We start from the raw sequence: 13,666 nt of genomic DNA, 5'->3' as shown, positions 1-13,666 counted from the left end.
TCATGTCTAGTGCTTTTTCTCCTCTCCTTTTTATCTATTTTAATTATCTTTGGGCTCTGTACGATGATTCAGGTCAATGTTGCACCTAATGACTTTTTTAACATTTGCATTTGCAAGGTTTTAGTCAGCTTATCACAGATACAGGAAAAAACGCATTAGCTTTAACCCCCTATCAGATATCTTGAATTTCCTGTTTGGCCATTAAGTTTTGGTTTCAGTGTCAATAAGCGTCTGATGCTTTTTTAGCTGTTACTAATTCAGGTTCTTATGTTTTAATGCTCAGCTATTATAGCAAAGGTTCAGTGTGAGAGAATTAAGAATGGGCTTAGAGGTGAAGTCAAATTGGAGTACAAACCGAGGCACAAGAAATCAAAGGAGAGGTTGTTTATTCCACAGGGTGCAATCATCTTACTTAGTTTTTAGAGGCAAGGAATTATTTATTTTAATCACATCTGCAGACATTAAGCTTTAAACCCCCTACCTCAAAAAGATTGGATATTTGAATGTGACCCAGGACTTCAGACAGGACTCTAACCCAGCTGCTCTTAAAACTCAGACCGCAGCAGGAATTTCTTCTCTTTTCTGTTTGCCCTCAGAGACCGCAAATTGTACTTTCCTGCTCTCTCTGCAGTTTGCATGTGTTTTCTTGGAGATATTGTTGAGTAACACAATCACAGCCGCTTTCGAGTGAAACCGGTTTGGCTGCAGGCGAGAAGAAAAGAGGCGAAGAAAGAAAACAGAAAAGCTTGAGAGGTCAGGGCTGATCTCCCCCGGTTAGATTATCAGGGATCGCTAAAATATGCATCTTTTGGGCTGTACAGTGAAAACAACAGAACTGACATGAAAAAAACTTTGCAGACAAGCATTGTAGTTTGATATGTTGCAAATAAAGTGTTTGGCCTTAATGACGTTAAATTTGAAAAAAAAAAAAAAAGGAAAAGAAAAGGCTAACAACAAAATGTTACTTGTAAGGTACAGAGAATAAAACAAAATAGGACTATGCAAATAATTTGATAGATTTTATTTAAAAAGACTTTAAAAAAGCAAATGAAAATTATATTGGAAATTCAAAATAACCTTAATTACATAGTTGACAGTGGTGTTGGGTGCATGAGTTTTCCCGGCAACCGGAGTGTTGTCGGTTTGAGCTCCAGCTTTCAGTGCTGTTGTGTCCTTGGGCAAGACACTCCACCGGCATTGTCTACTGATGGTGGTCATACGGCCCAGTGGCGCCAGTGTCAGTGAGCCCCAGGGCAGCTGTGACTATGTAGTTTGCCACCATCAGTGCGTCAGTGTGTGTGTGAGTGAATGGGGTAATGAGTGAATGTAGTGTAAAGTTCAGACTATTTACCATTTAAAATCATAGTAAAACTTTAGTCTGATTCATAGTTAACCATAGCTGATTTTGAACTGACATGATTTATTTTTCTGATAGCCACATTTAAAGGAATGTGCAGGAATCCAGCTGCTCTGAGCAGGAGCAAAGCAGCGGCAATGTCAGTGTCACCTTCCCCTGAGTCGAAATAAGACTGATGCAGTATCCAGCTAAATATATTTTCCATCCCACACTACAGCCTGTAATAACTCCCATTCAGAAAAAACAAAAAAACAACATGGACGTAATGTTGAGTTTAAAGTGCTGGCGGTGCTTCTTTTTGTTTATTCTGCTGTTTGATTACTGCTCTAAAATATTACAGGTGCTTCTAAAATAAGTAAGACTACCAATAGCAGTGAATTTCTGTAATCCTATTTTAAAAGCGACACTCTTCATTTTGAGTTAATTCTGGTTCACATGGACTAAAGATAATAAACAAAATTTACAGTTAATACAAACCAAGAACCCAACTTCCTCAGAAAATAACTTTTACATTAGATCAATAAGTAATGATTTTTATCACAGAATGCTGACCTTTTAAAATGTGTCTGCAATCTGTACACTTAATATTTGGTGGAAACACCTGGATGAACTGTACCTGGCATATATATGAACATCGGCTGCTGAAGTGTTAAGGAGCCCAGATTGCTTTATCATTATAGGCTTTAGGTCAGCATCAGGATACTATGCTCATTAAATCTGGTGTTTTTGACAGTGTGACCAGGTGTTGAGTCCTGTTGGGAAATATACCATAAAGCTTACAAGCTAAGGGAAGCATGACCTGTTATAAAATCTGGTAGATGACTACATGACTTAAACCTTGAGAAAACACACTGCACCAACCCCAGCAGATTACAGAGCTCCTCAAGCCAGCACAAATAGTGAAAACCTGAAAACATGATTTTGCACATGAACCGTAAACGTTAATATAATCTTAAAGAAGCACTTTGAACTGCTGAGTTGAGGAGACTTTTTCCAATAATATACCTGGTATGCTTACATTAAGTTTGTAAAATGTAATAATGTAGCTCCTTTTAAGACATGTGTCACATAGGGCTATACCAAACAAAATTAAAAGGTTTGCTCATTATAAAGTTTATCACAAAAATCTGACACTTTTAACCAGGCCTTGGGTTTGTGTTAAATTTGTGGGGCTAGAAAATGGGTCTCCATCCTATGGCAGTGGCCCTTTAATCTCTTGAAAAATGTTAATGCCTTGGAATTTGTTGCAAACATTGTTTTGATGTAATATATATAAAAAAAAATGATAGCCAGAGCTACAAAACTCACAGAAACAAGTAAAGATATTTGTATTAAGACATGAGACCTTTTCCTCTTTCTGGTTTCCTTTATTGTGTTCTTTATGAGGCACTTTATGTTGTAATTTAAAATGGTGGAAGAGCAGTGTACAAATACAAATTTACTTGACAAACTTAAGTTAAAATTAATTAGCTAAATGTATCACTCAATTAGTGTGAATTGATATAATAAATATGGTTCACATTTTAATCGATTTACTTAAACAAATAGAGCAGGAAAAATTGTTTCAGTCTAAAATATTTATAAAAAACTAAATATTTGGAAACAAGCCTTGCTTTATGTCAAATGGGGAAATTATGATCTATTTCTTTTTCAAATAGAATAAAATAATACTAAAAGCGTTGGTGTAGCCTGGTGGCGCTTCTGCTGATCAAAAGTAAACTGAAACCAGATTAAAAGGAAAAAAACTCAGCTAAAACTAAGGCTTCATGACATGATGAACTGAAGAGGAAAGAATAAAACCAGTGTCTTATTTTAATATATTCGTGGTAGATTTTATGTTTTCATCTTTGTATTTGTTGAGTTTTTAAAATGGGAAGTTTAAAGGTTAAATCAATTGTTTGGTGAGAACAGCTCACAGCTCTATGAAGTCTGACTCTTAACCCTGAGTTTGACATGAAAGTTGTTACAAAAGTTACAAAAGATATTTTGGAAAATATGTTTTTCAATTAATTCCGTAGAGTATTTACTCTACTGTATTGTTTACTACAGCCTGACCTGTGTCGTTTTTTTCTAATGATCAAATTATTGTTTTGGTCAGCTGATGTTAAATAAAAAGTACATGATTAATGTCACTGGGTTCAAACATTAAACTAAACATTTACATTTTCACTGATGCACCAGGTGAGAGTTATTTTCAACTATTTGTAACAAAAGTTCTTTTGAGGATATTTTCTCTATCCAAGTAGAACTGGTATAATGTGATAACCTTAACTGAACTGAAAAGTAGTTCGGTAAAGGATATCACTCTGGTGAATTTAATTCAAAATGAGGAAATCTAAATAAATACCCAGCAGTTCTAAGATGACTTCCCCTTTAAATTATTCTAAAACACAAAGATTACAAACATTTACAGCAGCTTCCTATTGTTGTTTTTCACAATAATATCCTGAGTTATCTGGGAACTTTATCTAAAGCAAACTCAAAACACAAAGATCCCTTGTGTGACGTTATGGGAAATTTCCACAGGGCTGAAGATGCCACCTGCACCTATTTACATAACTGTATAAGGGTACAATAAACATGTGAACATCATAGTGTTTTAGAAGGAGACAGATTCTTTCCCAGGAAAATGTTCTGTTGTGAAATGCTTTAATCAACCCAGAGTTAAAGACTCTGTGAAGATGCTGCTTGGTATAAAGTGTCATCATCTGTATTGAAACGTGATCTGTGCTAAAGGGTCACTCAGGAGGGAAGAAGCAATCACTGGAAAATCAACAAAAGAGCATTTTTTTAAAAAAATTATAGAAAAAAAACTTTGCAGACAAGCATTGTAGTTTGATATGTTGCAAATAAAGTGTTTGGCCTTAATGACGTTAAATTTGAAAAAAAAAAAAAAAGGAAAAGAAAAGGCTAACAACAAAATGTTACTTGTAAGGTACAGAGAATAAAACAAAATAGGACTATGCAAATAATTTGATAGATTTTATTTAAAAAGACTTTAAAAAAGCAAATGAAAATTATATTGGAAATTCAAAATAACCTTAATTACATAGTTGACAGTGGTGTTGGGTGCATGAGTTTTCCCGGCAACCGGAGTGTTGTCGGTTTGAGCTCCAGCTTTCAGTGCTGTTGTGTCCTTGGGCAAGACACTCCACCGGCATTGTCTACTGATGGTGGTCATACGGCCCAGTGGCGCCAGTGTCAGTGAGCCCCAGGGCAGCTGTGACTATGTAGTTTGCCACCATCAGTGCTTCAGTGTGTGTGTGAGTGAATGGGGTAATGAGTGAATGTAGTGTAAAGTTCAGACTATTTACCATTTAAAATCATAGTAAAACTTTAGTCTGATTCATAGTTAACCATAGCTGATTTTGTCCAAAATCAAAGTTTTGATTATTTTAAACCAAAGCTGTGAATTGTAATTTAATTTTGATTCTCCTTTTGCAGTAACAATAAACATGTAGATGTTCCCCTCAATGTTTCATTGTTTTAATAATGCTGAAAGCTTGGTTGTGTAGTTTCAATTGCAACAAGAATTTACGGTTGTGTGGCAAAGTGTGTACTACTTGAATGCATTGATCTATACGCTAGCTGCACCAATCATCCCCTCTGTGTTGCAGCAAACAGAGTTTAAGTGTTTTACTGCCACCTAAAGGGCTGGAGTGAGGAGCGGGTCTTACTTTTGTTCTTTAAAAGTGATTAAAACTGAGCACTCTGTGATTTTGAAAACATCATTTTGTAAAATTGTGATTATATTGCAAAAGCAATAGCTACTGTGTGATTTTTTGAAATAATTTAACTTATTCTATACTCCAGGCTAAATTATAAGTTAACTACAATACTTCATAACTTCTTTCATTTTAAGCATTTTTCTGCTCCGCTCAACCTGTGTGTGATTTGCAGAGCTCATCCGTTTGCTGCATTTTGTTGTCTTCTTTAATTTATTAACATATGAAGATAAAGATTACATTAGATTTTTGTCTCCATGTGAAATAAAGGAAATTACAACATACATATTTATAATGTTAAGATGTGCTCTTAAAATACAACGATAATATTGTACTTTTGTGATAACACAGTGTAGAAAAAAGAAAATGATATAGCTTGAACAGCAAAGCTTTCATGTTATAACATACCTTTTATTGTTAGCATATAATGCATACTTACCTGATTAAGTTGTTTATGCTTGTATTGAGCCATGGAGAGATTTTCTTGGCTTTTAGCAGCTCCGACGTTATTGTGATACACATGCATACGCTGAGAAGGAACCTAAAAGCGATTAGGGTATACAGGAGGAAGAATGAGACTGATTCTATTGAGGTTGCAGCATTTGCCATCGATCAACTGGAAGGGCACAAGAGCCTCTAAAGATAAAAACGACATCATCTGAACTGCTTTCAGGGGGGGTTTGTCGTCTCTCAGAGTACCATGAGACATTTACTGAAATATCTAAAACCATACAGGGCTGAGAAAATACAATTATCCAGCATTACTGTGGCATGTGGAGCCCAGTAGCAGACTGAAGTTATTTGGAAAATGTATAAGTGTAGCATCTGAATTCTTTTCTGAGCATGAACATATTTACGTTCTAACAAAGATCTGTTTTGATAAAACCACACATTTATAATGCAAAATACATAAACACATTCCTACAACAGAAGTACGACATTTAAAGGATGGTTTAATTATTATTTTTTGTTTGTTTCTAAACATTTATTTTATTTACATATATATTAAGCACAAAGGAGATAAGATTTATGTCATTATCAGCATATCCTGCATCCAAACCGGCCATATTTTTCGGTATCTCGTCTTCCTTGGGCTCTTCTTCTTTATCCCTCAGTTATTAGGTTGGGAGAAGAAAACTTAAGGTGAGAATTACTGCCACCATCTGGTGTGTGGTTTACAGTGCATTAGTATCTGCTGCATGAATACATAAATACCCTACTGTAAAGTAAAATTTTATGAATCTTTTCACATCAATAATAATATTTTATTGTTTGCTCCACAATTTAATCTGTAATGCTTCCACAGCCCAGTCTATGTTGTTATTACAATACAGTTTTTAAGTTATGATATAATATAGCTCTATTTTTCTTTTCCTGGAGTGACAGTACTTTGCTTAGCAGGTTTTCACTAATTTGAATATTTAAACTAAAGGCTAAAACAACATCCTTTAACGTTTCCCTGTTGACATTATAACGATTATAACTACTTCCTGGATTTTCTTTTTCTGAATTTGCTTAAACTGTCACTAATTTTCAGCAGCATCATCCCCTTTCAGTTGTCATTTGATCCACAGAATAAAACACTAAATTCAGGGGTTTTGTTTTAATATATGGAAATGCCTGCTTTCAAACACCTGGAGAGCTGATCTGATGTTGAAATGAGCTCACTGTTTCTGTCTCCCTGTCCCCTGCACTGATTATACACTATCACTACATAAGAAAAGCATCTATTAAGAGTTCATGAACGCCCCATTACTCTAGTCAGCTGTGCAGCCCTCTAAAGTTTTACAGTCACAGATTTCCCCCAACATCTACTAATTAATCTCAGCCACATAATTAATTTGTCTCCTCACACTCATGCAGTAAGAGCAGTAAACTCCTACAACAAGTAGGATTAATAGCTTTGCCCTCCTTCGGGCACCTCCCTCTCCTCCAATACCTCAGCTGTAACGTAATTTTCTTGGAGAAGTTTCTGGACTTGTTTGGAGCCAGTGTGCCTCCACCTCCTCCTCCTCCTCCTCCTCTCTTCATCAGCTGCCAGCCCACACTCGTTGTTCCTGAGGAGGCCCGTTTTCCTCCAAACCAAAATCAGCCATTCTGAACTTTGTCAAAGGATGATGTGATCCGATGGAGCACAGTTTCCTTGCACAGTCTCCGGGGCTGCAGCTTTAATTGGAATAGATTGTTTGTCGAAGTCAATGTGTGAAGCATGGCAGAAGTAACGCATGCACCTTTTCTGTTTTTTTTCCCCCTAACTGAAATAGGAACATTCACGCTGTGACTGCTTGTTAGCTTTCGATGGAGCTGGTCATGCATTAAGTAATCTCTGGCATCCAAATACGTCACATATGCATCCAGTTGAACATTTAATTAGTTGCAGGTCTCATCATATTTCTAAAGGGCATTTTTTAAATACCTTCTTTCAGATTTTTTTCTCAGATATAACTGATATTTAGTCCCTTTTAAAAAGGTACATAAGATCTCTAAATTCTTGTAGACATAGCTGTTTAACATTTTACCCAATTAAAGCACAATTATGAATCTTTAGGATAAGAATGCAAAATTTTTTAAACAAAAATGTAAACTGTGATGGACCGAGTTAAAAACACAGGAGGAGTCACAGGATATTAATTAGAAAAATAGGGTTTTTTATTTTAACCCAAAAAATAGATGACAAAAGATAAACTGAGCTCATAAAAGAGGTCAAAGAAACAAAACTGAACTCAGGCAAAAATGTAAACAAACTGGCTGTACAAACAAACATAACTGACCTACAAAGAAATGACAGACAGGGGTATATATACTGGCTGATCAGACCAATTTAGACACAATAGGGGTAACTAAACAGAATACAATTACAAACCAAAAAAATAACAGTACAGCTAGGTTTGACTAAACTAAAGACTCACAAAATGAAAATCAAAACCATTAAAGTCCAAATACCAATATTCACCTAAATGCAAAAACTCATCTAAAGAAAGAAACTACACATTCCCCCGCCAGCAAGGACCAGTGGTGCAGTCCAATCAGCATCCAAATTTGCTGAGCCCTGGCCCCCCCATCTTTTGTCAGCTTCAGAGTGTGGCCATGGATTTGGCCATCACACACTCCCCCACTTCCTGATCTTCCCTCTGGCTCCGAGAAAGGTAATCAGCAGTGGTGTTGTCCTTGCCGGGGATGTAGTGAACCTTAAACCGAAATGGCTGCATAGCAAGGTACCATCTGGTGATTCTCCCATTAGTGTCCTTCATTCTTTCCAGCCACTGGAGGGCTCTGTGATCAGTCTGAAGTGTGAATTCTCTTCCTAGCAAATAATATTTGAATGAGTCAAGGGCCCATTTAATAGCCAAGGCTTCCTTCTCCACGGTTGCATAGCGCCCCTCTCTTGGCAGCAGCTTGCGGCTGATGTAGGCAACTGGATGTTGGTCCTCCGGTGGTCCCTGCAGAAGCACTGCCCCAAGGCCTCTTTCAGAAGCATCAGTCTGCAACACAAAGTCTTTTGCAAAATCAGGTGAGTGCAAAACTGGATTCTTACTCAGAGATTGGCTAATGTCCTTAAATGCTGCAATAGCCTCTGCTGTCCACTGAATTTTAGTGGGACTTCTGGAGCCCGTCCTGTCTGTTAGGAATGCTGCTCTAGCTGAAAAATTAGGAATGAATCTGTGGTAGAATGCAGCCATGCCAAGAAAAGACCGCAGCTGTTTCCTGGTTTGTGGGAGCGGACAGGATGCTATCGCATTGATTTTATCAACTTGAGGTTTCAGAGTACCACCTCCAATGGTGTACCCCAAGTACTGTATTTCTGTCCTGGCAAGAGCACACTTTGCTGGATTGATGGTAAGGCCTGCTAAACGCAGCCGATCCAGGACCTCCTTTAGATGGTGAACATGCTCTTCCCAAGTTGCACTGAAAACCACAACATCATCAAGGTATGCACAGGTGAATGCTGAGAGCCCAGAGAGTACCTGATCCATTAGTCTTTGAAATGTTGCTGGGGCCCCATGGAGACCGAATGGCAGGACTGTGAACTCGAACAATCCCCAGGGGGTGCGAAACGCTGTCAGCTCCTGGGACTGTTTAGTGAGAGGCACCTGCCAGTACCCCTTAGACAGATCAATAGTTGTTAAGTATCTTGCTGCCCCCAGGTGCTCAATGAGGTCATCAATACGTGGCATTGGGTAAGAGTCAAATTTTGATATAGAGTTGAGGTACCTGAAGTCAATGCAAAATCTTATTTTGCCATCCTTTTTCGGAACCAACACAACAGGGTTGCACCACTCACTTGTTGAAGGTTGGATGATTCCTAGAGACAGCATGAGGTCCATCTCCTCCTTCAGCTCCACCCGGAAGCGTTCGGGTATCCTGTAACTCATACGCTTTATGGCAGCATCTGGTTTTAAAACAATGCTGTGCTCCACCAGAGTGGTGCGACCTGGACACTCTTGAAATATGTCAGAAGTAATAAGAGGTGTTACCTGAGACTGTTGCTCGCTGGTGAGATGGCTTAGGTCCAGCACAGAGGATGTTACTGAGGGCAAATAGTCATTAACTTCTTCCTCCTCCTCCACTCTGTGAATAAGCAACACCTCAGTTTCATTCTCCTTCCTTGGAACCCACTCCTTGAGAAGGTTAACATGGAGCACTCGACTCCCTCGCTGGAGACCTGGTGTAGAGACTTGATAGGTAGTAGGTCCAGTTTTCCTCAGTACTTCAAAGGGTCCCTGCCATTTTGCTAGCAACTTGCTGTCAGAAGTTGGCAACATTACCAAAACCTTCTGGCCAGGAGCAAAACTTCTGTGGCGAGCTTTCTTGTCAAACCAAACCTTTTGGTGTTTCTGAGCAGCTGCCATGTGACTCTGAGCCAACTCACTCATTTGCTGCAGTTTATCCCTCATATGGAGAACAAATGAAATAATGTTGACTGGATCCTCTTTACTCTGATCTCCCTCCCATGCATCTCTTAGCAGGGTCAGAGGGCCCCTCACATCATGACCATAGAGGAGCTCAAATGGGGAGAAACCAGTGGAAGCCTGAGGAACCTCCCTGTAGGCAAAAAGGAGGTATGGCAACCACTGGTCCCAATCAGAGCCTGTATCATTCACAAACTTACGTAGCATTTGTTTGAGAGTTTGGTTAAAACGCTCCGTCAGGCCATCCGTCTGTGGGTGGTATGGTGTTGTCCTCATGCTCCTGATGCCCAACAGCTTATAGACCTGTTTCAAGAGTGTGGACATAAAGTTAGTGCCCTGATCGGTTAAAATCTCCTGTGGAAATCCAACCCTCGAGAAAAATTGAACCAGTGAGGAAGCCACATGTTTTGCTTTAACAGTCTTTAGTGGAAAAACTTCAGGATATCTTGTTGCATAGTCTGTGATGACAAGCATGAAGCGATTTCCAGATTTACTTTTTTCCACCGGGCCCACTACATCCATCCCAAGGCGTAGAAAAGGTGTGCCAATAATGGGAAGGGGTTGAAGTGGTGCTTTGCTAGGGACTCTCATTGAGGTTTTCTGACACTCAGGGCAGCTTCTGCAAAATAAAGCAACATCTGATCTTAAACCAGGCCAGAAAAAATATCGCTTGATGCGAGCAGTGGTCTTATACTTCCCAAGGTGGCCAGCCCAGGGAATAGAGTGTCCCAAAGTCAGCACTGTTTCACGAGCCTCCTTAGGGACAACTAACTGCTTTAACTGGCCATGTTGATGATATAAAATGCCATCTTGCAGTATATACTGCTCTTTATTTGTGTCAGATCCTACAGAGGCCTCCCTCCTAGCCTTCAGCAACAGGGCAAATAAAGTTGGATCATTCTGCTGCATTTGTCTGATGTTTGTGGGTATTGAAAAACCCAGTGGCATATCTGGAGCCACTTCAACTGAAGTCTCACCCAGTGCATGTTGAAATTTCTCACGCCTTCTTTGACTGCGTGGCTTCCGAGACTTCCCAGGTTCCGTCTGCAACTCAGCCTCGAAAAAAGGTAAAGCACTAAGTGTTGCAAAATGCTCATCTTGATTTTTAGCTTGGGCTCTGGTTACAGCCACGTTACAGCTCTGCACATCCCTCAATAAGTCATAGATGACAGGCAGATCCTCCCCCAAAACTACAGGATAGGGTAGGTTATCAGCTACCCCAACCTTCAACAGATAGGGAGCTCCCTGCACCTCAACAAACATATCAGCAGTGGGGTATGATTTCTCATCACCATGTACACAGCGAACTGCTATCGTTTCAGAAGGGCATATACAATTAGTTGGTACATGGTTCTTGTGCACTAGAGTCTGTGTGCTGCCAGTATCTATTAAAGCATTTATTTCATGCCCAGCAATCTTCACTGTAATGATTTTACTTGACTGCTTTATTTCAAGTTTAACATCCACATTCTGATGAGGCACAAAACACACTTGAGTTAGCTTACTCTGATTCTTAGGGCACATGGGTTTGGTGTGACCTTCTTGTCCACAGAGGTAACACACTGGAGGCCTTTTTCCTGCCTTAGAAGGCTGGTTTTCTCCTAAAAAAGGCTTACCCCCACCCTTTGCTAGCTTCTGATGAGGCTGATAAGGTGGTAACCGACGTGAATCTTTGGCAGCTCTCCATGCACTGTTGCTCCATGGCTGACTCCTACTTCTGGCAGCCACAAACACGTCAGCGAGAGTAGCAGCTTCTGCAGCAGACTTCGGATCGTGATCCTTGATCCAAACCTGAAGCTCAGGACACAACATTCTCAAAAATTGTTCCAGAATAATCAGTTCACCAACTTGTTTCACAGTTTTATCTTTAGGCTGAACCCACTTCTCATAAAGTTCTTTCAGCCTTGAATATAATTCTTTTGGACTCTCATCAAGAACATCAAGGCAGCGAAATCTTTGTCGGTAAGTTTCTGGATTTATATCATATTTTTGTAAAATGGCAGCTTTTACCTTTCCATATTCCAGGGAATCATCCACATCCATGTTAACATAGGCACAGCGAGCCTTACCCGTCAGAAGAGGAATGAGATGGAAAACCCAGTCCGATTGTGGCCAACGATAAGCAGCTGCAATTCTCTCAAATGTGGTCAGAAAGTGCTCAACATCATCTTCAGCAGTCAATTTTTCCAATTTAGGATGAGGAAGGTGCACAGACTGACCTGTTGAGCTGAAAGCTGAATCCTCAGGTTGAGATGTTGTTTGAATCTGATCAATTTGAGTTGTAACAGGTGGTGGATCAGTTGATGTGGGCTCAGGGGGCGGGGTTGTCCTGGCCTGTATTTCCATCTGCAAAAGCCAAAACTGATGTTGCAAGCTCCTAAAGCGCTGTTCTTGTTGTGCAGAAACTTCTCTCTGCTTTTTCTCCCGAACTTCCTGTTGTCCCATGAAAGCCTGAAGAATCCCAGCAATATCATGCAGAGTTGGCTCTCTGGGCTCCTCCTCATCAGTGGCTTCAGCTGCTGCTGCTGAAGCTCCTCCTTCCATTTCCTCTCTCTCTGATTGCTGGGAAGCCTCTTTGGTCTCCACCTTATTTCCTTTTCTTGGGCGCAGACCGTTCTGCATGGCTCAAAAAGTTTGTTGGTGGGGGAAAAATTGCTCACACAAAAAAAAAAAAAAAACAGAAAAAAAATCCTGGCTCCTCAACCCAAAATCCTCACTTCTGACACCACATGTGATGGACCGAGTTAAAAACACAGGAGGAGTCACAGGATATTAATTAGAAAAATAGGGTTTTTTATTTTAACCCAAAAAATAGATGACAAAAGATAAACTGAGCTCATAAAAGAGGTCAAAGAAACAAAACTGAACTCAGGCAAAAATGTAAACAAACTGGCTGTACAAACAAACATAACTGACCTACAAAGAAATGACAGACAGGGGTATATATACTGGCTGATCAGACCAATTTAGACACAATAGGGGTAACTAAACAGAATACAATTACAAACCAAAAAAATAACAGTACAGCTAGGTTTGACTAAACTAAAGACTCACAAAATGAAAATCAAAACCATTAAAGTCCAAATACCAATATTCACCTAAATGCAAAAACTCATCTAAAGAAAGAAACTACACATTCCCCCGCCAGCAAGGACCAGTGGTGCAGTCCAATCAGCATCCAAATTTGCTGAGCCCTGGCCCCCCCATCTTTTGTCAGCTTCAGAGTGTGGCCATGGATTTGGCCATCACATAAACATTAAAAAAATATGTATATAAAACGGGGCTTTATATCTTTGTCCATTCCCTTTATTTTGAGAAGACAGACCAAGACCAAGAAACACACCCAAGGGGTCGGGTTGAAGTCATGTAGAAGTATCAGGGTTAGGTTAAGAAAAAAATATGTTGCAAATATTCTGACAGACTAAACAAGGACATGCAGCACATACTTGGGAAGTATGTGCTGCAAAGATCCACAGTTCAGGTGAAAGAGCATTTAACGTACAAATCTGTCCTGTATGGAAAAAATAAAGCCAAATGATCTCCTATTTGTGACTTGGCTTTTAGATATGTAGGTCATGCAACAGCCACCATGAAGAGGGTGCTCTAGTCAAATAACACCCCAGCATTTACCTTTTTTTGCCCTCATGCAAAACATTACATCTAAATGCAAAATA

General features: G+C 39.4%; 1 protein-coding gene across 1 annotated transcript; it reads right to left on the bottom strand.

Annotated features, from left to right (window-relative positions):
* Window positions 1-8,706: 8,706 nt before the first annotated feature.
* Window positions 8,707-10,027, bottom strand: LOC119797016. Its single transcript, XM_038305854.1, has 2 exons — window positions 9,365-10,027; window positions 8,707-9,294 (listed from the first exon to the last, which is right to left on the bottom strand). Exons 1-2 carry the CDS (start codon window positions 9,975-9,977, stop codon window positions 9,206-9,208), a joined length of 702 nt encoding a protein of 233 aa, XP_038161782.1. The 5' UTR covers window positions 9,978-10,027; the 3' UTR covers window positions 8,707-9,205.
* Window positions 10,028-13,666: the final 3,639 nt, after the last annotated feature.

The sequence above is a fragment of the Cyprinodon tularosa genome, unplaced genomic scaffold (genome assembly GCF_016077235.1).
Source record: "Cyprinodon tularosa strain WSP-4 unplaced genomic scaffold, ASM1607723v1 ctg568, whole genome shotgun sequence".
NCBI lineage: Eukaryota > Metazoa > Chordata > Actinopteri > Cyprinodontiformes > Cyprinodontidae > Cyprinodon > Cyprinodon tularosa.
Note: the sequence above shows the minus strand (reverse complement) of the source record. Positions and strands in the feature narration are given on the sequence as shown.

Coding starts and splice junctions, on each gene's coding strand:
- LOC119797016 (XM_038305854.1), bottom strand. CDS start 9,977: ATGAGGGATAAACTGCAGCAAATGAGTGAGTTGGCTCAGAGTCACATG. Junction 9,295..9,364: donor AATCATCCAACCTTCAACAA/GTGAGTGGTGCA, acceptor CATTGACTTCAG/GTACCTCAACTCTATATCAA.